This window comes from Nelusetta ayraudi, unplaced genomic scaffold (genome assembly GCF_046127955.1).
Source record: "Nelusetta ayraudi isolate G7.1 ecotype Tasmania unplaced genomic scaffold, CSIRO-AGI_Nayr_v1 ptg000068l, whole genome shotgun sequence".
Taxonomy (NCBI): Eukaryota; Metazoa; Chordata; class Actinopteri; order Tetraodontiformes; family Monacanthidae; genus Nelusetta; species Nelusetta ayraudi.
The window spans coordinates 143,274-169,477 of record NW_027466118.1 but is presented as its reverse complement, the minus strand read 5'-3'; the positions used below and the strand labels follow the sequence as shown (position 1 = coordinate 169,477).

Below are 26,204 nucleotides of genomic sequence, written 5' to 3'. Positions count from 1 at the left end.
ATATCATCATTTTTTATTTGACCTTCACGCATTAGTGCTCATGTTGGCGCGCAGCAACAAAACTGAGCGCAAAACTCACAATTCAGTTTCTCTCTTCAGCTGTGTTTAACAGCCTCTCTTTAGTCATCAGTTTGGCTGTAAAACAGTAAAGTTTATGGCAAGTCAACAAGTGGTGTCACGTTTCCGTGATATTTAAAGGTGGAGGTTGCGATCGCAGCTATTCTTACTCTCTTTATCATCTGGTTGCCTGCCAGAAAGAAGTTCAGCTGTCAGATTCTGACAATTCGGCTTTGTTCGTTCAGTTCGCTGAGAGAGTCAGACCAGCTGTAAGTCATTTACAAGCATCCAGAAGAACCCGGGCGCAACGTAAGCTGAAAGTATCGGGAGTTGGACATCACGGCGGATATTTACTACATATAGAGTCGGAAAATCTCCTTCATCTTGCTGACGCTGGAATGCTGGTGCTTTTAGAAGCACAGTTAAATTTGGCAAAGTTGAACTGAGGAAAAAGTGCATCACACTTTCAAGATATTAAAGAATTATCATAGTAAATTACATCATTACCCTTCTTCTCTACAAGGAGGAAACCATTTGGTGTCGTCAATATTTTTAACAGGAAGAAAAAACATTGAAAGATATTAATGATGTTCATGGTGATTTTATATCCCTGAATATTTCCCAGGTTTGATCTGTCGTCATGCAGCCCAGATTTCTCTGCACACCTCTAAACCCACGTGTGTCTTTCTGCATCTCAGTTGTACTTTAGTGTCTCCCCCCCCACCCCACCTCCCCCACTTGGTTATTTGCATAGTGAGTCACAAACACTTTTGGACCCTATTTGGAAAAAAAAACAATAATAACTCTTGTGATTTTCTCCAGAGTGAAACGATCAATCAGGAAAATAATGGGCCTATTTTTCCTGTAATCATAATTACTTCAGATCGTGCGCTTTCCCCGCAGCGCAAAACAAATGATGACTTGCAGTGACTAAACGCTCATGTTGGCGTCAGTGTTGAGACGCGGCGAAAAGAGCTAAAAACGCTGAGAGGTGCAAAGGCGAGGGAGTCAGAATAACAGGGCGAAAGAGAGAGGTGTGCGGAGACGGATCGCTATGCAGGGAATATCAAACCAGAGGGAGGATCAAAGAGGGACTTTTTGAGATGTTGCAGCGAGATGTCAGGCAGATATAACAGATCAGCGCCTTCGGTGGCAAAGAGCAGCAATAACTGTTTTACATACAGCCTACAAGACACTTTGCTGATGCATGCACGCGCTGTTATTTTTATTTATTTTTCATTCCTGTAGAAAGAGGTCAGGCTCCACTTTGACCTACTAAACTCCTTAAAAGGAGAAAGAGAGGCAGAGAGCTGTAAAAAAAAAAAAGAAAAAGAGAAAGAAAAGGGCCTGCTGCTGCAGAGTGAGGAGAGAATTGTAAAGACAGTTAGAAAAGATTGATGCAAGGGGATAAAGTCAGGAGGAGTGACATCATGCTCTGAGCAGAGTGCAGAGTGATGGTTGGACGACTGCGCAGTGATTCACCAGCGGTCGATTGCTCCCGTCCGTTTGGAACTGGAAACATCGTGGCAGCACATGTAGCAACATATATTTCAATAAAACGAGTAATAAATCTGTGGAAGAAGGATTTTCTTTTTACTCTTAATTCCTCTGTGTTGATGTAATGTTTTACTGTCTAGTTATCGTACTCCTTTTTTTTTATTTTTTTTTATTAAATCTTTTGTACCCCTCCCTTCTCTCTTTATTATCTCCTCATGGAGGTTTCATAAATATTTCACATTCTTCCACCCCCTTTTTTTTTTTTTTTTCCCACGAAGACCTGTTGTTCCCCAGTAGCCAAAAAAATGTTGGGATTGTGCAATATAACATAAACAGGGGCAGCCCAAGAACACACAGGGTTCTATTGACGCTTCCCTAAACAGTATACAGCATAAGTGGAACACAAGTTTTAACTTGACTTAAAGGATTCTTGATAGCAGTGATCCTTTTGTTTAATTGAAATGTGAATAGAAAATGCATTGAAAAGTTAGTTTTCTTTTTTTATTCCTGGTTCACATGGTCCAGACCTTTAATGGTGACAGATTTTACATAAATCTACGGCCTCACTTGTCTCAGACACAGTCGCAGCAGCCAGTTTTAGCTCATTGTGAGAATTGATGCTCTGGAACTCCAGACGGTTATTATTGTGTATTAGCGCACATGCACTCGGTGAAAAGAAAGACAAGCAAAGGAAATCCTGAATCGACTTTTCTCACCTCGTTTTTCCGAAGCACTTTTCGCAGAGTAGCTTTTGTCGGTTTTATTTATCCGCTTCTTGGAGGCCGGCCACTCTCTGTTATGCTAGTGGAGGAGGACAGCTGGGGGTGCTGAGGTGCGGTCCTTTCGCTGGCCTCGGCGCTTCATTTTGTTTAACACCCTGTGATCATTCCTATCTCTTCTCTTTTTTTTCACGGCAAAAGTTGAAGCCTTACCAAAGTTGTGATGAGTCTGTATATAGAAAGCCGAGCAAAAAAAAAAAAAAAAAAAGAGAGAGAATGGATGGGGATTGGGAATAGACTTGAGGCTTCAAAGAAAAAAGAAAAGGTTGCACCTACGCATACCACACACACAAACATCACAAACACACACGCACGCACAGGGCCTACATTTCAAAGCTTACTGTCAGGGTTTTGGCCCGGAGGGGTTGTGCTTGGAGTTTGTCAGTGATTTGTGCAAGGCTGATTGCGGTATCATGGGATTTCTCTTTTTCTTTCTCTTCTTTTTTGTGGCAAAAAAGGTCTGATATTTATCAAGCATCAGCTTCAAAAGCAAAGCATGCGTCAGCTAGAATAAATGACCCATAAAATGAGGCAGGAAATGATCTCAGCTCTCAGAGGGTGCATATTTGGTTTTCGGCACACAACTTCAAACTTTCCATGCAAACTGGTACTTCTTCATCCATTACAAAACGGAGACTTTGTCATCGTCATCCCAGCGGTAGCTCGTTGCTCCCGGAATGCTGGAATAGACGCGCTTCCACATGCATTCTGTACACGTACTCTATTTTTAAGTGTGACTCATGAAATTGTGCGTTGTGGGGGAGACCTTGCGCTGCAAATGTCATATTGATTCGCCTTCCCCAGGAGGGGCGACAAGCGCAGGCACGTCATTGTGTCTCTTCGTATCCTCTCAGCCCTGTTGTTGTTTTCAACATAGCGCCATGCATTTGTCACTGTGACAGGAAGTGTCCATTGTTTGGTGCGAGTGCAGCGTAAAACACATGGGGGCAGCCGCAAGGCTGCTCAGCTATTGATGCATTATGTAAATATTGGTCATGCCATGAATGTGCCTCACATTTAGCTTTGTCTGTTTTCAGAGCAGAAGCAAAAGTGGTGCCTGTATGTCTTAATTAAAGAATAAGACATCTTAATGTAACTTGGCACTCCAGACAATATCATGCTTTGGGTTTATTTCAAGGAAGATGCTGTTTGGAAAGGGAAGGATGATTAGGTGAATCATCTGTCTTGTCACATTCAAGTAGACCGGTCAGATTTGTTCCAGCTAGCTTCCTATTGGTTGTGAGGTGCAGTATTGGCCTCCCCATGGCTAGCTGCTCTGTTTAGCTAAACCAATCCTTCTCTAACAGTGTGAAAAAATAAACGGGGGCTAGACGTTTTAGACGTTACACTCCAATCATGCTGATAAGCCGCTTGAGGTTTTTCTTTCCCTCAGCGAAAACGTGGTATATTGTCACAGTCAAAAAGTGTTTGTAGTTTAAATAAGGACTTTATTTCAGGCAAATTGGTGTACTATAAATATTTTCTGTTACAGACTTAAGAACAGTGCTAACAAAGTTATTTGTTGCAAGTTGAGCTATATATATATATTTTTCAAAGTTACAATATATAAGGATAGCACGTTATGCAGAGTTGTACTTCTAACAATTTTATGGATACTATTTATAATGGCTGCACAGATAGGCGCGCGAAATTTTTTCTTGTTCCTGTGGGGGCATAACAGAAAATAATTGAGAAGCACTGAGGTAAACTAAAGATAAACTGAAGTTGGTTGGGGATAAAGTGAAATAAGAAACCCATGATTAACAGACAAGTCTTCAGTGTCGTCCTTTATAATAACATTTTACAATAATATTTCATACGGTAGTCAACTGCCGCTACTGCAGCAGCATAGATGCTAACTTGTGAAGTAGCTTCCTGCTTCCATCATCTCTCCCACTTGCCTTTCTGTTACTTCCTAGCGAAGCACCGTAGTCATGAAATCCGTGGAAAAGTACGATCGATCGCAAACACTTTCTCGTGGGGATTGGGCGCGGTGGATGTCTGAGCAATCCATAGAATCTTGCTACAGTGAAAGGTTAATTTTAATGTGCGACCCGTTGCTCCAGCCAGCGGAGGCGCCTCAGTTATGTGAATCCTGGGATTACTGCTAAAGAAGTCAGCAGCCGCAGCAACGTGGAGGCACTTGCAGTATTTTTAGCCCAGCGGAAGAATCCACAGGGAGTCTCCCCCCAAAAAACAGAGGCGAAGCTTTGGCCTTAATAACGGCACCACAGAGAAAGCCCTAAGCCGTTTTACAGCCCGCCTCTTCTTACTCCACCGTCGCTCTCTGTTGCTGCTAGCATATTTGCTGATGCGCTAAATTGCGGCAGACGGTGGTGGTGCGCGGCGAGCGCGAGGGGGCTCCTGCTTGAGGCGGCTTCACGGCGGAATCCACGGGGGCTCGACAAACACCAGCAATATGAGCAAACAAGTCCCATTTAAGCCAATTATCCCAAACCACATTTTCAGCCACGAAAGAGTTTATGTGCAAAACCGACAGTAGTAAACACTTTCAGTCCAACGGTAGCGAGCGCGAGGTGTCTTCCAAAGGTTTGCGCGCGCTCGTTCAGTTTTTTTTTTTTATTTTCATGGCGCATTAGATAATTACAACTGACGTTTTACGAGCTGCTCTCTTCTCTGCTCCCCTATTCCCAACAATGCTGTGTTAAAAAAATTTAATCTCGCGAGTGAAGCAAATTCGGCTACAGTTGCGGTATTAAAAAACCTGCTGCTAATGTTCGAATGTGACTTGTAGCCGCAGCTTCTGTTTTAGACATTTTTATTTATTTATTTATTTATTTCTTTTTTTAAATTTTTTTTATGTTTAGTGACAGTTTGGCCTGCAGGGTGTCGGGATTTCGCCGGCTCTGTTGAAGCTCACGATATTCTGAAAATATAATGTGGACGGCTCAGTAATAATGCATCAATATTAATATCTGGTACATAATTCAGAGCAGATGTTTGGCCTTGTGAAACACTTGTTTATTCGGCACAATTTATTCACATAAAAAAAATGTTGCGTTATAAAACTTTTGCGTAGTTGGGCTCATCTGTCTTCCCTACATTTGCCTGTAGCAATTGTTGTTTGCCAAAAAATGTAAATTTAACATATCACGTTTTAAGTTACTTTCATTTTTACCATCTCTATTTAATAATCGAGGTAGATTCCAGGCTATTTCTATTTAGGATAATAAAATAGACAACTCATACTTTATTTTATTTTATTTTGTTTTGTTTTAACACAATTAATAGTTGTGTTCCAGACTTGCTGACTGTGTACCAGGCTTCTTCTAAAGTTTTATTTTAGTGTATTATATATCCCAATATGTCCTGTCGACTAACTGAAATGTATGTACAATAAAAACTAATCATTGTGCACTCAAATGAACTAATGTTCAAGTTGTAGTCTCAAATTGTTGTCTCTAGTTGTAAAACCTTTTCAGCACTAAATTGATTTTAGAACTTCAGAAGGATTTCCTGAGCTGTAAAGTCATTAGTGGAAGTTTACTTTGTGCACTCACATGAACCTTCTTTTCTTTTCTCTTCTCCCCTCAGAGCTTTCAAAGCGGACGGAGACCAGAAGGTGAGACTTCCTCTGTGGGGAAAAACTGACCTCGGCTCTGTGTGCGAACACTCTGGCATGGTCTGCTTGCGGCCCTCAGTGACGCTGATCAAACCTGAAGCCTGCTTTTAATTGTTGCTCCCATTTGGCCTGAACAGTATGTTGTGTCACTTTGTGTTTAAATGAATCTGATTCACCTGCATCCTCTGTCAGGCTCGAACAGAGCCTGTGTCCACGGCACCGGCGGCTCGTTAAACGAGCTGCTCGCTGGATGAACTGCTGTGAATATTGCTTTTAAGAAATGTTTGGTTTCGTTGTTCTCGCCTTGCACAATCCCTAATAGCGCCATTGCAGCTGGGTTCACTGTCAAAATATCTTGAGAGCTCCTCAGCCTGCTGATTACAGTGTGAATAGCACTGTGCTATTTGTCCCCCTTGCCTGTTTTAAGCAATAGCAAAGTCCAAATTCAGTGGGTGTAGATGGCTGACTTTTTATGACGCTGAGTTTGAAATCATCTCAGAAAGACGCATCACTCAGAAATGACAGCTTCTTTGTCTTTTTTTTTGTTGTTGAGGATTTTCGTTCTAGCCAGCTGCAGCAGATTACTCTTGCTGCTTTGTGGCTGGCCGCCAGTGCAAATAAAAAATGGCTCCGTTCGCACTTCTCAAGCGCTTGTGCGTCTGTGCACGGGGAAAAAAAAGCCGTCAGATCCCAACGGAGTGGCAGCTGAAGCCCGGCAGTCCATCGTTTCCAATGAGAAAATGTCAGGAAGCTCTCTGTTCGGGATTGTGCAACAGCAGGGACAATTTACACCGTGTGTCGGAAGTGGTCTTAACACGCATGTCGTGAGCTGTTGCTGTGCATTGTCTCCCTCTCTCCCACCACCCCTCCCTGTAGGACTCGCACGCTGCGGCTTCCGTTCAGCCAAAGTACTCCTTTGCCCCCAGCTCTGCACTTAACAAGATGGCCAAGCCTTTTACGGCGGGGGGCGCGGGCGCCAGCTCGGGACCTCCCATTAAACCCGTGGCCTACTCACCCAAACTTAACACTCCCAGCACACAGGGCCAAGGCAGCATGCGGCAGCCACACAATGGGTAGGTGGAGCAATGAAAACACCATTTAGCCCTGGAGCTCGTTAGGTGACTCAGGCGGCTTTCACGCTAATGTCCAAACAAATGTCTTTGTTTTTCTTGTTCGGACTTAAATGACTTCAATGATTAGTGTTGTGAAGCGGTATTCAAGGTAAAGTAGCTTAGTTGTCATACATGTGGAAATTGCGGGATCAGAACCGATAGTTGGTCTTGAGGTCTGATGTGACCTATGCGTCAGATGTGTTTTTGATGCTGGTGGTAGGAAACCCATGCAAACAAGGTGGTCGCAGCGCTAATGACCACCTTGCCACCTCAGATGATCAGCCAGATGATACAAATTGCAATTGATACACATTAAATCTTTACTATGTAGAGAATTAGCAGTGTCGTGTAGACGTTCACATTCCCATGACCTACTATTTGTGTCATTATTTCTTCATTTGATATTGATTACCAGTTTCTGATGGTAACATTACATCCATTTTGTCCTTATTTGCTCATTGAAGCTGCAGCGCTCAGTGCACCTGAGGTTGCTGAGGACCTGCAGGGCGCTGGTTTGTTTTGGCGTACATGCAGTGCCAAACCTCCAAAATCCAGCAGTGAAATTAAATTGCACAAAGCTCCAGGAAAAAAAAAAAAAAACATTCAAGAATTGATTGGATCAAAACAAACGTTACAGCCGACAACAATTTTATCTCTGTATTGTATTAAAAAGCAACAAGCCTGTGTTCACAAAGAATTTGTCGCTTGTTGAAAATGCTGCATTTCCAATTTAATGTCATTGAGACACCCTGCAGTTCTGACAATTTATTTATTTATTTATTTATATGTTCATTCATTCATTCATTCATTTATTAATTTAGTCACAGCCTAACTTCCTGCAGACTGCGGTTGAAGTAAAGACCGACTGTTCTTTGGAAGCTGCGACTTCCACTCAGGTCCTTCAGCGATCCAACACAAACACGGTTCGCCGCACAGCTCGAAGTCACACCACGGGTCCAATTATGTTGATTACACCATTCCTCCCGCCGCACAACCCGAGCCAACTTGTGTTGCGGCTCCGTGCGGTGTGGCGTCGGTGTGGCCTGAAGCGACCACTAGCAGCAGTGGCGGGTCGCAGTTAGTCTGTCGTGATGGAGGTTTGCCATGAAATAACCCAGAAGTGAAAAAGGAAAATGAGCCAGCAGTCAGGCCGTTTGACAAAACACGCCCACTTTGTTCTGTCTGTTCGGGACGTTTATAGAAATCCCGACATTCACGACGTTGAGCTCGGACTGCAGTTAACGTTGAACAAGGACTTTTAATTGGAACGCCGACACCGCCGCTGCGGTCAGTCGTTTCCGACTGTGCTGCAGCAGGTGGCGTTTCTGGAATGGTTGCCCAGCAGTTTAGCCTCCAGCGAGCTAGTGACGCATCATCCGTCTCCATATTGCTTCCTTCTTCTTGTTTTGTTACAGACTCTTGTGCTACTAAGCTTCCAGGTCAAAGCCCAGGGCTGAGAGCCACGGAGCATGTGCTGAGCAGTCTGAGTGTAAGCATGCAGGAGTAATTAGAATCCTGATGGCCCCGTGTAGCTGTGGCCAGTCAGAAATTCAAGTCAGAAAAACAATTGTTTAAATTAGTTTACAGCATAATACATATGTTTGTTTTTTAAAGCTCCGTACAAACTTACTGCGTTAGTGCTGCAAGATTTATTTGTGTTGTTTATTAGTGAAGTGTAAAGGTATCAGTTTTGTACTTCCTTCTATTTCTCTGTTGGCACCATGCAAAGTTATTACATCTTTGCGAGTGATTATTGTTCCACTTACCGCTTTTGTTTTGCCCGATTGTAAAGATCAGACCGACGTCAAAATGTGTTTGGTCCCTGCAAGGAGTGTGAGGAATTATATAGTCACAGATCAAACTGATGTCACAGGCCATCTCCAAACTCTTTTTTTCCCCCCAATGCTGACCAATTATTCCATCAAACAAAACAAAGGGCAGTGCACTTTTATACAGTCCTATTTGGTTGTCAGGTTAAAGTTGGGTTTCTAAGAATGGATCAAACAAATTGTTTTTAATTGGACCTGGAACCAGGCAGCACGGCATGCAGTGCCCATCCGGCCCAGACTGTGTCGCTCCCTGTAATTTGGGTCACGCCAGCGTCCCGAGTGCAGCCGCTGGTGAGATGTCGTCTGCCGCCGCATTTAACCCGCCTCATAAATTTTGCTGCGGCCTCGTACAGTTTTACGGCGTCGGCGCTGGATTATTTAAGACGCTCCGCTCGTGAAGTCTCTCTGCAGCTGGCCCAGACACTCTCCTCTGTGTGTGTGTGTGTGTGTGTGTGTGTGTGTGTGTGTGTGTGTGTGTGTGTGTGTGTGTGTGTGTGTGTGTGTGTGTGCGCGCGTGCGTGCCTGCGCACGCCTCAGGCCTAATTTTTTCTTTAACCCGACTTTTAATGAAGACATTGTTGGATCTCTGCAGGCCACGCACACTTCTCTCATGCGTCCAGGCCTGCTGTGTTAAACAGGTGTCACCGACGCTGAACCGACTCTCGCAAAACGATGTCACCGCTGTGGCATTTATTGATGTTCACCTGGTTTCAATGCAAAAGATGAAGTGGAGCAGCAGATGATGATTCTGCCTGTGATTCATCTGTGTTTTCATCGGCTATTTTGGAGTGTTTGTTTTTGTTTATTGGTTGTTGTTGTTGTTTATTTTGCAAACGTGTCGGGCATTTTGCATACATTTCTGAAAAGCATTGGAGCACGTGAGGTGAGGCGTGCGTGTGGCCGAGTCATTCTGGGTCAAGGCAACAATAGGCCGGCTTGACAGGCGAACAAGGCCGTCATTCTGAGCGCAGCGACAAAGGGAGCATGTCTTGTGTCACTTCTGGCATGTCGTCCACATTCCGCTGCACCTTCGGCACTCTGCTGTGAACAACCTCTGTCACTCTGACCTGCTCCACTCTCCCCACTGTTCCACTCTGACATGAACTCTAACCTTCTCCGTGTCCCCCCCCCCCTCCTCTCCTAACCTTACAGATGGAAGCTCTTGACAAGTTAGTATACATCTTCTACCTTTATGAGCATTAAATGTTTGATTGCTGTTGCATTCTGTTCCCATAAAGGCCTGGTGTGTCAGGTTTGTCGGCATCTAGTGGAAAGAAAGTGTATTGCAGCAAACAAATACTTGTTAATTTATTTTGTTTAATTTCAGTCATCAGAAGTAAATAGTTGAAGAAACGAGGCAATTTCATTGCCACTCTGTTGACTTTTTATACTTTTTTTGTCTGATCAGCCACTTAAAATGAAGAAACTAACAGATCCTAGTAAAGTCTTTGCATTGGGCATTTAATTGGGGGCATTTTCCATTCCCATTTCAAAGTTCCAATGATTTCTTAAAGACTTTGCAGTTTTTTTTATTTTGTGATATTTTAGATAAAGTAATGTGTTGTGGCCACCATACTGGTTTCTTGTATTCAGCAGCTGTCAATTCACCTGTTTTTTTTGTAATTGAAAATAGCGTGTTAGCAGTCACATGCTTCCAAGGATTCACCAAACTCAGGACAGAAAGTAAATAGTAGCCATGGTAGGGCTATAGGGAATATACTGTGCTAATAACCTTTAGAGGAGAATAGAAGCAGGACATCAATACTGTAGATGTTGGTTAACTGCAAATGCAACATTAAAAGTGTCATCTTGCAAATCCTACCATCACTTTTTGCCATCTAAGAAACTGCCTTGGCGTTCCTACTCTCCTAAATATCCTACATTCTGTCTTCCTTTTCTTTGTTGACCTAATCTACGTCGTTTCCATTTGATCTTTTGCCTATCCTGCAGGGGCGAAGCAGCTTATTATGATGATCTGTACCAGCACTCCAAGTAAGAGGCAGCTGCATGCGGCCTGGTTTGTCAGCAGGGTGTTGTAAAAAAAAAAACTAAAAAAGACGAGCATGATAAAAGAGAAGGGCTGTTTTTAGGTAGATTGGAAGAACCGGGTTTATTGGACCGAGACGGTGGAAACAAAAGACGATAGCCACTCCGTATTTCATTCCTTCTTTAATAATTTAAAAATGCACGCAGCTGTTGTTCGGCATTAATTTTAAATGGATGCGCTTGGCCCGTTTTGAGCCGCATTCTCCCGAGCTGTCTGACAAATTAAAAGCTTAAGGATGTTGTAAAATGTTTCCAGGTGCTCTAATGACATAGATAAATCTTATCTCTAATGTAATTATGTCTATATGTGTCTGTAGAGCACCCGCGAGAATTCTCCCTAATGGCCATCCATTAGTTCCCTCCTAGCTGGGCCGTGATTGCCGGTATCGAGTCGTGCACGTTGTGTTTCGAGGATGTCCTCTATTTCGACGTCCCCCCCCGATGAGCCGGGTGGTCTGAGAGGGAGAGTGTGTGTGTGCGTGTGTGTGCATGCGTGTGCACGTGTGCTACGTAAACTCTCATGCCTGCCATGTGCTGCTGCTGCTGGTGGGTGTGTGTGCAGGCACGGCCTCAGGGTGGAGAACCTGCCCTGCTTTATCCCCAACGACCGTAGCAAGAGGAGGCTGATCCAGGACACCGAGGACTGGCAGCCCCGCACCGGCACCACCCAGTCGCGCTCCTTCCGCATCCTGGCCCAGCTCACAGGCACCGACTTCAGTAAGGCCGACTGGGCGTGGTCACCGGAGTGAGACCGCAGAGTGGAGAGTGATTGGTTTTGAGGCGGCGGCGCTCTTCGGGCTGGGTACCATTCAAAATGTTTTTTTTTTTTGATACGATGCCAATTTTGATTCCTTGGTTTCAATACCAGAGTTCCAGAACATTATTTTTTTTTTGGGAGACCAAATGTTTCGAAATCAATTTGGACACCAGCAAAATTACATTGCAATTACAAAACAAAACTCTATTTTCCATTTCACTGGTGATTCAAATCATTTCCTCCAAATCTAGTTTGATGTGTTCTCGTCCCCTGCCACTGCATCCTTGGCACAGACGTTGCATTTTGCTTTATTTTGATTTACTGTAGACTGCATTGGCAGGATGCTAATTTTCGCCAATTGACTTTGGATCTTGACCCAAGTACGCCAAGTGATTATTGGTTTTCAGCAGCTAAGATTTACTTTCCTGGAATTTCAAATTTGAAATTAAATAGATGTTTAATTATTCAATGATTTATAGGATTGGAGTTTTTCGGGCGGTGGTACCCAGCCCCAGTCGCTGCTCTCGGCAGTCTAGACAGGCGTTGGACGATAAGGAACATCTCATTTGATTGATTGTCTGTGTGAGTGACGTGAGAAAGCTCGGTAACGTGTCGGCAGGCGATGATGATGATGATGATGGTGAGAGGGGCTTTTACCGTCAGGCACTTGAAATATTTTTGCCCCTACAGTAAGCAGCGTGGCAAAACCGCCTACATGTTGTCAGTCATAGTGGAGGCTGCGCGGTGGCAGACGACACCATGAATATAACATGCGCTGCGGTCGTGTTTGGGTCGGAGCGGTGTGTGTGTGTGTGTGTGTGTGTGTGTGTGTGTGTGTGTGTGTGTGTGTGTGTGTGTGTGTGTGTGTGTGTGTGTGTGTGTGTGTGTGTGTGTGTGTGTCGCTGTCTTGTTAAATAAGGCATGCTGACGTGCGTCTTGTCTCTCCTGGATCTCTCAGTGCAGGACCCAGATGATGAGAACATGAAGAGGGCCAGGTAAAACCACAACTGTCACACAGCAGAGTGCACTTGGTTTTGACCGTCCCTGTGGTCACTTGCACTGATCCGTGCGTTTGTGTGTCAGAACTTTATAGCTTTGACCGATGTTGATGTTGAAATCAACAACTGGTTGTGGTGGTTTGAAGTAATCTGCATCCTCTCGCATGTGTGATGTGGTTTTTTCAGATAGAGTTTTGTAACCTGCAAAGCGCCCATATTGCGCCCAATGTCTTCTAACAATAATGGGACTCAGCAGAATTGAGTAAAGTTCACCTTTGATTCCTTTTTGCTTGCTCCCTTTCTCAGAGAGTGTGTGCTAGAACACACCGGTGTGGGAATGTTTACCCTTTGTGATGTCACGAAGGGACAATACTTCCTTGACACCCATCCCACATTAGTAGCACTCCTGGCCTAGTGTGTCCCCCCCCCCCAGCCTCCTCAGCCCTTTTAGACAGTGTTGTTTTGTCCCCTTTCTAATAAAGCTTCAGTTTTGCCAGGAAGCTAAAGCCCAGCATTGTGCTGGTGGCTGTAAACAGCGGGGTTAAAAATCTGAAGTTTTTGTACCTATTGCATGAGGCTACCCCCTGGGGGAAATCATTTGTAAATGCCTGTAATATGGGACCCTCAACATAAGACCGCACTAAACTAAACTAGCTGATTAGCTTAGCTAAGCTTACAGACAGGAAATGTTTATGATACCTCAATGCAGGTATAAATACAGCTATTAAATTTGAAATTGAACAAAATACAGTACATTGACTTATGTGACCATAACCTGCTTGTCTGGACTTTGTAGTGCAGCAGCTTACCTGCTGAACAGAACAGTGTTATGCCAAGCTAGCATGCTGCTACCTTCATTCAAGTTAACCCCCATGAGTTTAACTCCACCTTAGGAAGTTGATCTTCCCAAGTAACCTTCTTTTCTTCTACATAACCTCACACCTGCCTTTTTATTCCCTCCTTTTTTCTCCATCTGTCTCAAATCTGTTGCTCGCCGCCAGGGAAAAGTTCCTCACTGAGATTCAGAGTCCCCGCTATGCCCGTCTGAGGGACTGGCACCACGACAGGTCTGCCCGGGCCCTCAATATCAAATCCTGAGCGGCGTCCTAGAGGCAGTGGGAGGGGTTTCAGAGCCAGAGAGCAGAACCTGCTCACGATAGCCACGCCTCCCAACCACATCCACAAGCACAACCGATGACGACGAAGATAGCCGGCTGACTGATGACAGTTTAAAAAAAATAAAGAAAAGCAAAAACGTTTGGGTTTGTAAATGGGTTGAAAAGAAGTTTTAGGGTTGTATAAAGAAAATCCAAAGAGAAAAATAAAAGTAGTCTAGATGAGAGAGAGAGTGAGAGAGAGAAAGAGAGAGAGCTTGAGAGAGGGAGAGAGAGAGAGAGAGAGAGGCCCGAAATGGGACCTTGCATACTGAGCCGAAGCCAAAGAGCTCCATCTAAATTTCTGACACGGGTGCCGAGAAAACCGAGGACCCGCTGCGTCTCCAGCCCCGCTCTCCATCTTAACCACTGTGTGACTGGGAGCGCTGGTGGGAAAGTGGGGCTGATGGGGGGAGGGGTTCTCCGCAGTGGGAAGTGCCTTTTTCTGTTCCTTCTCCTTTGATTGTGAAGTTTGCTCCCTTCTCTTTCCCCTCTTTCTCCGCCTGTTTCTTCATCACGCTAGTTTTCATTTCTGATGCCCTCCTCTCGTTGGCCTCTGTAACCACTGAGCAAGGAAAGGAAGAGAAATCTGTACTTTTGTGTTTTTTTTTTCTTTCCCCACACAGTCTGTCACCAGAAAATATAAAACATCTGAAAACAGCTACCCCTCGCTTGTTTTTGTCCTTTCTTGTGTGCTCCTTCTTCTGCTTCTTATTTACTCAGCTTGCAAGCTAAAAAAAGGAGAAAAAAAAAGCTTCCTCTCCTCTTTTCTTCTTCTTCCTTTTCTTACAACCTCTCACCTGGTGCTGAATAAAAATGATTGTGGGTTGTTCACTCTCACACAGTTCCGAGTTAGCAGGGAGCATCTTAACTGTCAGGGGTTCAACTTAACTTTCATCGCCTCGGGGGGGAGGAAAAAAACTGTTCTACAGTTTAGAACAAATTTGGCGATATCAAAGCAGGCTGTCTATTTTATCCGTTAAAATGGGTATAATATATACCTAATACATAACAATAACATAACAAATGCTCCTCAAGCACAAACAGTCTACAAACTGCAAGCGGTCTCCCTTAGTGAGGTTTCAATACCTGGCATTTCTAGCCTAGTGTGCAAAAATGAAAATGGATTAATTTAGTAAATGAGTGATGATTATCAAGCCTGAAAATCATAGCAGCAATTAATATTTATATATTTTTAACACGTCTAATGTGCTAATCAGCCCGATCGTGCTGAGTCATTGCAGAACTGAGGTGTGCACTAGCAGGTACACTGCTCTGTGTTTATTCTCTCCTGGATCCTCCCCGGAACTGCTGCTTTGATGAGGAGATTGAACCGCGACCTTCACCCCACCTTCCTCTTTTCAAGCCATTTTTCAGCTTTGTTTCTCAATTTATTTCTGGTCTTTCTTCATCTTATCTCTCTGGGTTTTTTTTCTTATTGTTTCGTCCACCTCCTTTGCTTTCCTGCCGACGCCCATGTGCGGCATTTATTATTTGGGGGCTCTTCGTATATTTCTTTGCTTTACCTCTGCAATATTTTTTATTGACCTTTTTCACAACACCTCAGTTCCATTCGTTTTTTTATTCGAGTCTCGCTCTCTGTAGAAACTCCCCACAGCCAAAGTGCAACGCTCAGATTGAAGACTACAGCCACTGTCCTGTCCTCACTCACAGTTATAGTCATGGATGAGTGAGCTACATGCTAACCTTTATAGCAGTCCTGAACAGTGGTGTACACAAAGGAAAGTTTTGTGGGGAAATTGTGAATGGTTTTCATGAAGTTAAAGAGTCTTCAATAACTTTATTACATTAACCATCAGTCTTCTTTACGGAGTTAATATTTACTCTCAAATAAACATTGAGGTTAAGATGTGCATCTGCAGCTGTAATCTTCCCTTTCTTCTAAACCGCTGCCTCCAAACCAGCTGCTCCACCTACTTTGTCAATCCTGCCACGTCTTTAATTGCGGATTTCCTCGGCTCGCGGCTTGCAGATGGTGCGTTTACGACTTGCCGACTTTACAGTGGCACCTGAACACAACATCACCTCGGCACGTGTAAATAAAAAAACCCAGTCGTAAGTATTTATGGACGGAGAAGAGAAATGGCTGGCGCAGAATGATCTGTGGCATGGCGAGCTCTGGCAGTCAGGTGGTGGTGAGAGGAAAGTAGCACCATAGTAACCTGGAGAGGCCTGCTTTCCAAGATGCTTAGGATTCATCGCATGGATTAATCCGATTCTGTGCCGATTAACTACCTGAACTTTGGCCAAAGCCGTCAGGAAGAAACATGAAAATGACTGAATCATTTTCTTTTGCTAATGGTTCAGTGTTGGAACTTTGAAAAACACCACTAAAGCACTGCCAGTGCTGCTGCTTTAATGCTCGTCGGTATTTTTTTTGTTTGTTTGTTTTTAACGCCCTTCTGTGAGTTTTATTAGCGTCCTGCAGCCGTTGCTTTCCAGTTGCATTACAACCAATAACGACGCCGATTGGTTACGGAGTGCGGTTGCAATTTTAAAGCGGTTTCTATCGGCCGGTTGGCAGGTTGAACACGAGGATGTGCCATCGTTCTGCCTGATGAGGTTCGTGCAGAGCGAGAGACGAGGAAGAGAGCCTCTGGCAAAAGACGAGAAGGAACCCTGTCTCTCTTCTCTCTCTCCTATTCCATTGATTGCACGGCGGGATGATAACAGAAAGCACCTGCATGTCTACAGGCTTCCTCTCTGTTTTCCAGGTCATGTGCCTTCTTGCATTTTCTCAGCTGTCACCTTCAGCCTGATGGCGAGGATGCAACCCGGTTCACCTCCCTTCTGCAGGAGGCGTGACGTGTGTCACTGCACTTTTTCTGTCTACCACATTCTAGAATCTGCCAACAAACTCCCCAACACCCCCTTTTTTTTTTTTGTATTTTTTTTTAGGTCGACATGTCTCACAGGAGATGCACCTCTCGCCTCCCCCCCTCCACCCCCTCCCCCCTGCCCCTGCCTACCACCACCACCACCTCCCATAAACACAAGAGAATCCAAAAACAGAGATTTTAAAAAGTGAGCCTCTGCTCCGCGGGCTCCTTCCACACACACACACACACACACACACACACACACACACACACACAAACACACACACAACAACAACACGGAAAGCCCTCGGTGGGCAGGTAGAGGAAGGCGGACGTTGAAAATGTCAAGCTGGCGTGATCTGCTGCTGCTCCGTGTGGGAATACGTTGCTGCCACCGCTGCTGCTGCTGCTGCTGCTGCTGCTGCAGAGGTTGTGCTCCAATTTGCACATGCACACATGCCTTCACCAGACAGGGCTGCAGCCAGACAAAGGCTCAGAGGTGTGTGTGTGTGTGTGTGTGTGTGTGTGTGTGTGTGTGTGTGTGTGTGTGTGTGTGTGTGTGTGTGTGTGTGTGTGTGTGTGTGTGTGTGTGTGTGTGTTTTGGGGTGGGGGGGTGTTGTGTGCCTCTGGCCCTTGACATGTGGAGCAGTGTGGCCAGACTGTGGAGGGGGGTGAGGTGGGGGTGGGGGGCGCGGCGGGGCGGCGGTCACCCGGGGGGCTGCACTTGTTTACCGCCGTGTTATTGTGATTGGTTGGGGTGTCTCGGCAGACAGGATTGGCAGTGTGTGTGCGTGTGTGTGTGTGAGGTGAAGGGCAGCTGACCCAAGGTCTGTTTGTCAAACAGGCAGACGCGGCCTTGTTTTGTCCTTTGTTTTTGCCGACCACCAGAGACCCTCGGCACTCTGCCACCTCCTCCTCTTCCTCCTCCACCTCCTTCACTCCCTTTCCTCCTCTTCCTCCTCCTCCTCTTCCTCTTTTCCTCCTCTTCCTCCTGCTGCGCCCTCCCTCCCTCCACATCTGTCCACATCTTCTGCTTCTCTTCAGAGTTTTGCCCTTCTTTCATTTTTCATTTAAGGTTTAACTTCTATTAACTGACTACTGCAGAGGGATTTAATATTTTTATTCAAAGTCAGCCATAAAAAGCCCCTGCTTCCCCCTCCAACACCATCACTACTACCACTAATTATTGCTCCTTTAGTTTCGTAGCCCCTAGCTTTGTATGACTTCTCTTTGTAACTTTTTTGTGTTTACTTTTTTTTGGCATCACACAGAGTGTAATTGATTGCAAGCTGTGTGCGGCATAGGCAGTGTTTTTTTTTTTTTGTTTTTTTTAAATTCTTATTTGGTCCCAGGGTAATTAGTCCCACGCTTTCTCCTTCCGAGCCAAACGCAGAAGGATTTCATCACTTTTCATTAATCTGTCGCAGACGTCACCGTCGATGAAGCTAAAACATGATAAACGCCCGAGGCCAGGGAGTCATTGTGTGCCCCCCCCTCCCTCTTCTCTCTCCCCCCCCCCCCCCCCATCCCCTCCCAGGATGAGATGTCTCCGGAGGCCCCCCCCCCCGTGCTCAGAAGTTGTTGTTTTCCCGCCGCAGTCGTAGTTTGAAGAGCGTCTGAATAAAGTGACGACTTGCTGCGGGTGACGCAACTTTTGATGTGCAAAAACAAACAAACAAACAAACAAAAAGGATTTGCGATTTCTCTGGGTCGTGGCGCTCACGCTGAAGGGCCTCGGAGAAGAAACTCTTCCCAGATCCCAATCCGACTGCGTGCAACCAGCAGCTGTCACAAGCTCGCTAACGCTGCCTGTGAGTGACGTCTCTCAGTCTCTCTGCTTCTATTATTAGAGTGACGGTTCCCTTCAGTGCACCGATCCGCAGTCAGACTGTAAAATCTCTTCTTCCAGCACCTGTTAAGCAGTGATCTTTATTTAAAAAATAGACAACAGCTTATTTTCGACTCATTTAGTGAAACAGCCCTAAAAATCAACTCAATTTCCCCTCCCGCGCGTTCAGCCGTTTCGGCTCGACAGGAAACCAGCGCAACTCGCCGCAGCGAGGTGAGAGACGGCGGCGCCACCTGTTGATGCTGATTAATATTAACGACGGAGCTGCGGGCTGCGATCGCTCGGGCAGAGGGCGGCAGTGTGGCTGCTGAAATCCACATGACAATCTGTGTTTGGTAGCCATGGTTACTGTGTGTGTGTGTGTGTGTGTGTGTGTGTGTGTGTGTGTGTGTGTGGTGATCAATCCATCTCTAATTAGTCATTTTCTGCCCGCAGCCTCGAGCCAACACCCTCACCTGCTCCGGCCCCGGCAGCCAACAAACCAGATGGTGAGTTTCTGCTCCTGCTGATGCGTTAAAAAACAGAAGCGGTGGCGGCGGCCGTGGTGGCGCCGCACGGAGGAAGAAGCAGGAGGAGGAAGCAGATTCTTTAATGAGTGTCGGTACGCTCGGTGGAGCTCCGACAACGAGACGGGAGCCTCTAACGCACACGCTCTGCTACCCTGAACGCCTCTAGAGTGTAAACTGGGGAGGCTAAGCCCCCCCCCCCCACCAGCTGTATCACCGCCATCAGAAGGCGGTGAGACGGAGGAGACGATCGGATCAGATCACGTGTTGGACTTGGAATCAAGATGCAGCAGAACCACCTCCAGCAGTTGGTGCTGGGCCTCCAAGGCGTGCTAATAGTCCTGCACTGAGGAGACGGTGATCAGTGATTGGCCCGCTTGACGTCTCCTCATGTTTCCTTCTTTGACTTTTCTTATTAAACCAGGACATCGAACCTGGACTGTGTCCTCAACTTGGCTGCATACATCAGCAGACAGTGCAGACATTATCTCAGACAGGTTTTCCTCCAGTTGTCATGATTTTTTCGAAGTGTCTCAGGGGTTCTGAGCAAGAAGTATCTCATCAAAGTGCCCACTTCCCACTTCCATGTATTCTGGTATCAACTCCTCATTTCATCCTCCTTCCTCCCCTCCCTCAGGATCCAAGACGGCAGCTGCAGCACCGGGCTCCTCCGCTCCCAAGAGGCCTCCCTGGGTCACCGACGCCAACTTTGCCGATCGCTTCCGCCCGGACCGGACCAGCACGGTGCTGACCCAGCACCAGCAGCCGGCCCAGCCCACGCCCATGCAGAACCGCAGCTCCATCATGCAGGCGGCGCAGCAGGCGCCCGAGGACAGCGGCAGGACGCCGTTGTGCGGCGCCTGCAACAAAATCATCAGGTGCGACTTTTTATTATTTGCATTTGATTGTAAATAACCGGCCTCGACGTCGACGCCTTTTCAAGGTGGGGATGTTTGACAGGTGACGGCACACTGTGTGTGTGTGTGTGTGTGTGTGTGTGTGTGTGTGTGTGTGTGTGTGTGTGTGTGTGTGTGTGTGTGTGTGCCGTCAGCGTGCTGTGACGAACGCTGCTTTGAAGCCGCCCAGTTTCACACCGACTGGAGATGAGCGTTCCGCCAACTTTGTCACAATTTAAATCTCATTTCAGAGATAAGAGAGAAACCTCACTTCCTATTCAGGTCGCCGACGCCGGAGAACGAGGGAGCCGTTTCTCCTGAGTGACAGTTTTTAGCAGAACTAAAAACATGTTTCTAGTTTTCATCCTCAAAGGGAGCCGGCGTTCTTTTTAAAAGTCCCTTTCTTTCCTCCCTCCGCCCCCCTGGCGCGCTGATGAACAAAGAGAAATAGAAAATATTGCAGCAGATGTTTTTTTGATGTGCGGTTAAAAGTGCGGGCCGTGCGGTCTCCAGGGGGCGCTACCTGGTGGCGCTGGGCCGCTCCTGGCACCCGGAGGAGTTCACCTGCTCCCAGTGCAAGGCGGTGCTGGACGAGGGCGGCTTCTTCGAGGAGAGGGGCTCCGTCTACTGCACCAAGTGCCACGACAACCGATACGCTCCCAACTGTGCCAAGTGCAAAAAGAAGATCACCGGGGTGAGTGAGAAACTGGTCGGACGCAGACGTCTCCTCCAGACGGCAGCGGAGGAACTGAAGCGCTGGAATGATTTTTCTTTCTCTCAGGAAATCATGCACGCGCTGAAAATGACCTACCACGTTGAGTGTTTCAAGTGCGCCGCCTGCAAGAACCCAATCAGGAACCAGGCCTTCTACATGGAGGAGGGGGAGCCCTACTGTGAGAAAGGTGAGGAAGCAGAGACACGCGGTCGCACTATTATCATGCAGTGGATTTAGGGCGGGACTCTGGCTCGGCCATTCGAGAACTCTCACAGGGTTGTTCTCAAACGGCTCCTGGGTTGTTTTAGCGGTGTGCTAGGGGTCGCTGTCCCGTGGCAAGGTGAACCGTCGGCCCAGTCTGAGGTCGTGAACCCTCTGGAAAAGGTTTTTGTCCGGGATATCGATGCACTCGGCTGCATTCATCTTCCCTGCCACCATCGTGCTTCACTGCAGGTGATGAGCAGGGCCAGGCGTTCTCCACACATACCGCTTAGAATTAAGACCAAAAAGTTCAATTTTGGTCTCATCAGACCAGAGAATTTTATTACTCAGAGTCTGGGAGTCCTTCAGGTGTTTTTTTTTTTTTTGACAAACTCGATGGGTTTTGCTTACTGTGTGTGCTTGGACGAGGACAAATATTCAATGAATTGATTTTAGCAAATGGCTGCAATGTGACAAAGAGTGAAATATTGAAATGGGTCTGAATACTTTCCGAACCCACTGCAGCTATTGCAGCTACCAAAGGCCGAACAGGTAACAAATGTATTAAGAGAAAGGTTTTTACCCCAAGTTGACAGCCCTATTTAATGAAGGACTTATTTACTCATTACATATTTCCGCGGCACCGGTGCTTTGCGGTGTTGTGTAGCTTCATTGAAACTATCACCTGTCTGCAAAACACTTCACCACCCTTTGATATTTAATGTCGTGGCAGCGCCGTTCCACCTGGAAGCGTTTTTTAAATTGTGATGGCGCGGAATCTTATTTACGAGTGCGGCCGTCCTTTTATCAAAGCGCCATCGCTTCCTTATACAATCTCTTTAATCCTCCGCCTGCCACGCGTTGTTAAAGCTTCATAAGAGGCACCAGAGCGTCTCCCTGGTGAGAAATCCAGCCGCAAAACAAAGTGATCACAACACAACAACACGAGAGCGGCGCCTCCCTCGAGGAACCTGCGCTAGCGCCAGAAGAAAGCGTTTATTTGTAAACCGACACCTGAAGTAAGAGCGCACTTGGCTGGAGGTCGAGCCTGACCGGGAGAAAAATAAAATAATAAAAAGTGTAAATCTTCAGCCAAAGAAGTTTTGGCACCCTGTAAAATCCACGGCGTTGCAGATGGATTGGTTCCAGGGCCGCTGAGATGGTGTCAAGTCCAGGAAGACCTGAGTGCAGCCCTGCGCCGTCCTCCTCTCCTCCCCATCTGTGTTCCAGCTCCGAGCTTTGCCTCGTGGACAGATGGAGGGGGGTGGGCAAAATAAGAAGTCTGGAATAAATAGTAAAATAAAAAAATAAAAAAAAAATAAAAAAGGATGTCTGACGTTCTTCCAGCACAACTACAGAGTGGCTTTCAGAGGACGACGAAGAAGAAAATCCCAGTGTGTGACTGCAGGTTGTCCCGTCTCTAATTCTGTTTGTCATTCATTTCCCCCCCTCTTAATGAGGCTCTTTGTACCTGCTGCCATTGTCTCCACTCTGCTGTGGGACTGCGTGACGACTCTCCTGACAGTCAATCACCGAGCGCCAGCCAGTGTTTTCATCTGCGCTAATCTATTGAGCCCCTCAGTGTACTTCCTGCTCCTCGCTATTGTTGTTTCACGAATGCGCCACGCTCGTCTCTCTCTCTCTCTCTCTCTCTCTCTCTCTCTCTCTCTCTCTCTCTCTCTCTCTCTCTCTCTCTCTCTCTCTCTCTCTCTCTCTCTCTCTCCGGTGCTCGTAAACGATTTAGCGGGACGGCGGCGGCGGCGTCTTTCTCTCTCTCTCTCTCTCTCTCTCTCTTGCTGCTGAGTCCGACTTGTTAGCGAGGCTTTATCGCGAGCCAAGCCCCAACCTGAGCGGCGGCGCCGCTACTCGGAATAAATGCTTCCAGCGCTGATAAACGCCGCGCTGCCTCAGCACCTTTCTGGGGGATTGTGCGGCGCTCTCGCCCACTCAGTCTTGAGAAGCGGTGTTAGAACTTGACACTTTCCCCGGAGTCGCCCTGATGAAAGAGAGCGGCAAATCCAGTTAAGTATCGGGAGCACCCCGCCCCCCCCCATCCCTAAATCCCCTCCTCGCGGTCTGGAAAGCCACCGGCGCTGTGGCTGGACAGAAGAACGCAGACCATGTTGAGCACATGTTTAGCTACAATTTCAAGTTACCCGATTAAAAATGTCACAGTAGCGTAACTATTGCCCTTACTTCATCAAAGTAGTGTCACTACATTTAATTACGTTTGTGAATACATGTCCTGTCCAGTGTTGAGTTTTCAGCGGTACTCTAAACTGGGAGAGACAATTGACAGGTAGGCAGGCAGGCAGGTAGGGGGCGCTGCACTTCAGAACCAATTAAGAAGCGTCAGCATAGTATCACAATGTTGTTGCCAGTGCACGGAAAACCGTGCAAAGCAACAAAAATAAAACGATTAAACATAAAGCCCCGCCCCTTTTGCTCGGACGTAATTAAAAATTGTAATCATGAACAATTCCACAAGTAACTGCAATTTAATGACACATTTGTTCCAGTAATGCAACTGATTACAATTGTCTTTATTTTGTAATTCAATTGCGTGTTAAGGTGACACGTGACCGGTTACTCCCCAGCAGTGGTGCACCCTCAACTAACGTCCCACCAAACGCACACCCAGTGCAAATCCTTCAGCGACTACGCTTACATGCAGAGCTTAATCAGACCAACTAATCATTTGCTTTTCTTGTCTAATTGGGCTCCTCTCCTCGTCCCACTTTACATCGCAGCTGAGAAAATCGAATTATTGTCGGGGGAACGCGTCCTCCTCCCCCACACTAGGGGGCGCCAGGAGTCTTTTCAGCGCAATAACGTCCGCTTTGCCTCCTTTCGTTGCAAAATGACAAAATGGGAGGATCCTCCAGCGGTCCTTCTGGCCCGACGAGAGCCCGGCTCCATTTGAACCCGGGTCTCCTTCTGTCTCCGCAGACTACGAGAAGATGTTTGGCACCAAGTGCCACGGCTGCGACTTCAAGATCGATGCCGGCGACCGCTTCCTGGAGGCCCTGGGCTACAGCTGGCACGATACCTGCTTCGTCTGCGCCGTGAGTCATTTTGATTTATGCGCCCCATAGCAGACCTCCACCTCCACCCTTTGCAGCTGCTCAACGCCACCTAAACAAACCTGCCTCCATCCTTGGCCTCCCTCCTCCTCCTCCTCCTCTTCCTCACCCCCCCCCCCCCCCCTCCCTCCTCTGCTAACCGTCACTCCTCCCTCTTTGTCCTGGGCCAGTCTCTCTCAACACCCCTCGCAAAAAAAAAAAAAGCAAATGCACTCAAGTAAATAATACGTCCCGGCAAGGAGAGGCAGGCTCCGGTTCACCTCGGCACTGCCGAGCGCCGACACGTGACTCTGCCCTGGTTTCCTTCTTCCAATCTGTCCGTCTCCTTTCATCTTTAAAGCTCTGCCAAATCAACCTGGAGGGGAAGACGTTCTACTCCAAGAAGGATAAGCCGCTGTGCAAAGGCCATGCCTTCGCCCCAGTGTGAGAGCAAGTGTTTGTGTGAATGTGTGTGAGTGTGTCTGTGTGAATGTGTGTGAGTGTGTGTGTGTGTGTGTGTGTGTGCTCCAGCTTCAGCCCAGAGGAAAGAAGAAGACTGGTCTCCCTCATCTGCGTCTCGCTCGTCTTCACGGCGCTCCTCCCCTGCGGCGCTCTCTCTCTCTCTCTCTCTCTCTCTCTCTCTCCAGCCGCACACCTTTTTTATTTTTTAGAATTCTGTCTCTTTTTTTTTTGCACTCCTGCAGATTCTCGCTTCCATTTTTCCGAAGCTTCATGTTACTCCACTTTGCTGTTTTGGACAGTTGAAACGTTACTGCCTGTAAGAAAGAAAAAAGAAGCAAGTGCTGCGTTTGTATAAACTGGAAGTGTGCTGGGAGCTGTTGGTACCATCGCTAACTCAACTTGAAGTGGTTTTATTTGGATCTGGTGGTCGGGGGAGGGTGAGGAACCGATTTCCTCCTCTTCGTCCTCCTCCTCCTCCTCCTCCTCGTCCTCTGCAAGCCGAGGGTAACATCAGGTTAGCGTCGCCGATGTCGGAGGAGTCACTTAGCCGCTAATATTTTCCAAATTGCTGTAATAACTCTCCGACTCTCCCTGACGAATGAAGAGAAGCGGCGGCGGCCTCATTTATACCCACTCGCAAAAAAATTTGGTTGCGGCGCCTGTTAGTGTAATGGGGAGTGGGGGGGGGGAGAGAACCAGTCAGGCGGAAAACGGGGCGTCCCATTTCTGCGTGGCGGTGCCCTCGCACCTCTCGGCGGCAGCGCTAATGGCTTCGCTCGTCACTTTGGCTGCGGCACACTGCAAGTTTGCATCTTCATTCCGGTTCTGTCAAAAATTTTAAAGGTAAAAAAAAATAAATTGTGAAATTGTTGTTTTTATTGTCATGTTGAGATCTTTTCAAAGCTTTATCATGTATTAAACATTTCTATGCTTTTAAGAAAAATCATCAAGTTGTTGTCTTTTGACCCTACATTTCTGATTGTGATTTCTTGTTTCCTCGTAGTACTTACGAAAACCAGTCTGTTTGTATTATATTTCAGAATAATTGTCTTGTTTTTAAAGCTGTTGGAAATTTCAAATTAAACTTAAAGTGGTGTTGGATGAGTCCAAACACTTTCCTGTAAAAGGCGCTTTAATCTGTCTGAGAATGCAGTGACGGTAAAGGACCAAGATGCCTTCTTAAGACACTTTTCCTTGGGTCCTATAGGGTCCTATGGGCGTGGTCTGGAAAAAGGGGTTCCCAACTGGTGGTCTCAGGACTCACAATTTTTCCTTATCATTAAGGTTTCAACCCAAATTTATTCCACAAAAACACGCGAGAACACATTCTATCATGTCTGGTCAACAAATTATTGACATTATTAAATTGAATTGTGTGTCCTGCACAATAAATGCCCAACATTATTATTTTCTCTATAAATATATGTATTAAAATATCCTTCCATTTTACATACCTGCTTCTTCCTGAGCTCAGGGTCACGGGGGTCTGCTGGAGCCTCTCCCAGCTGTCATCGGGTGAAGGCAGGGGGACTCCCTGGACAAGTGGCCAGTTCATCGCAGGGACACGTAGGCGATAACCATTCGCACTCACATACACACAATTTAGAGTCTCCAATTCACTTCGCATGCATGTTTTTGTACTATGGGAGGAAGCCGGAGAACCCGGAGAGAACCCAGGCTGACACGGGGAGAACATGCAAAGTCTGCATAGAATGCCCCCAGGTCCGGAATCGAACCCATGCAACCACCAACCTTCTTGCTGTGAGGCGGCAGCGTTAACCTCTGAGCCACAGGGTGTTGGCTTGTAGCTAAGAACAATTGTAGCTAAGAACAATTGATTCATTGATTGACTGATTTAATT

General features: G+C 46.6%; 1 protein-coding gene across 6 annotated transcripts in view; it reads left to right on the top strand.

Annotated features, from left to right (window-relative positions):
- pdlim7 (PDZ and LIM domain 7) overlaps window positions 1–25,289 on the top strand; it is a 39,611-nt gene extending 14,322 nt beyond the window's left edge. For 2 of the 6 annotated variants that reach the window (XM_076041599.1, XM_076041600.1), the window contains exons 4-11: window positions 5,889–5,916; window positions 10,010–10,026; window positions 18,937–18,989; window positions 19,645–19,885; window positions 20,417–20,597; window positions 20,685–20,805; window positions 23,769–23,884; window positions 24,243–24,677. In XM_076041599.1, coding sequence (XP_075897714.1) covers window positions 5,889–5,916; window positions 10,010–10,026; window positions 18,937–18,989; window positions 19,645–19,885; window positions 20,417–20,597; window positions 20,685–20,805; window positions 23,769–23,884; window positions 24,243–24,329 — 844 coding nt within the window. In that variant the 3' untranslated portion in view covers window positions 24,330–24,677. Of the gene's footprint in view, window positions 1–5,888; window positions 5,917–6,762; window positions 6,990–10,009; window positions 10,027–10,807; window positions 10,850–11,465; window positions 11,621–12,618; window positions 12,656–13,659; window positions 14,477–18,936; window positions 18,990–19,644; window positions 19,886–20,416; window positions 20,598–20,684; window positions 20,806–23,768; window positions 23,885–24,242 lie in introns of those variants that run through there. The other 4 variants (XM_076041601.1, XM_076041604.1, XM_076041603.1 and 1 more) reach the window with 4 other exon arrangements.
- Window positions 25,290–26,204: the final 915 nt, after the last annotated feature.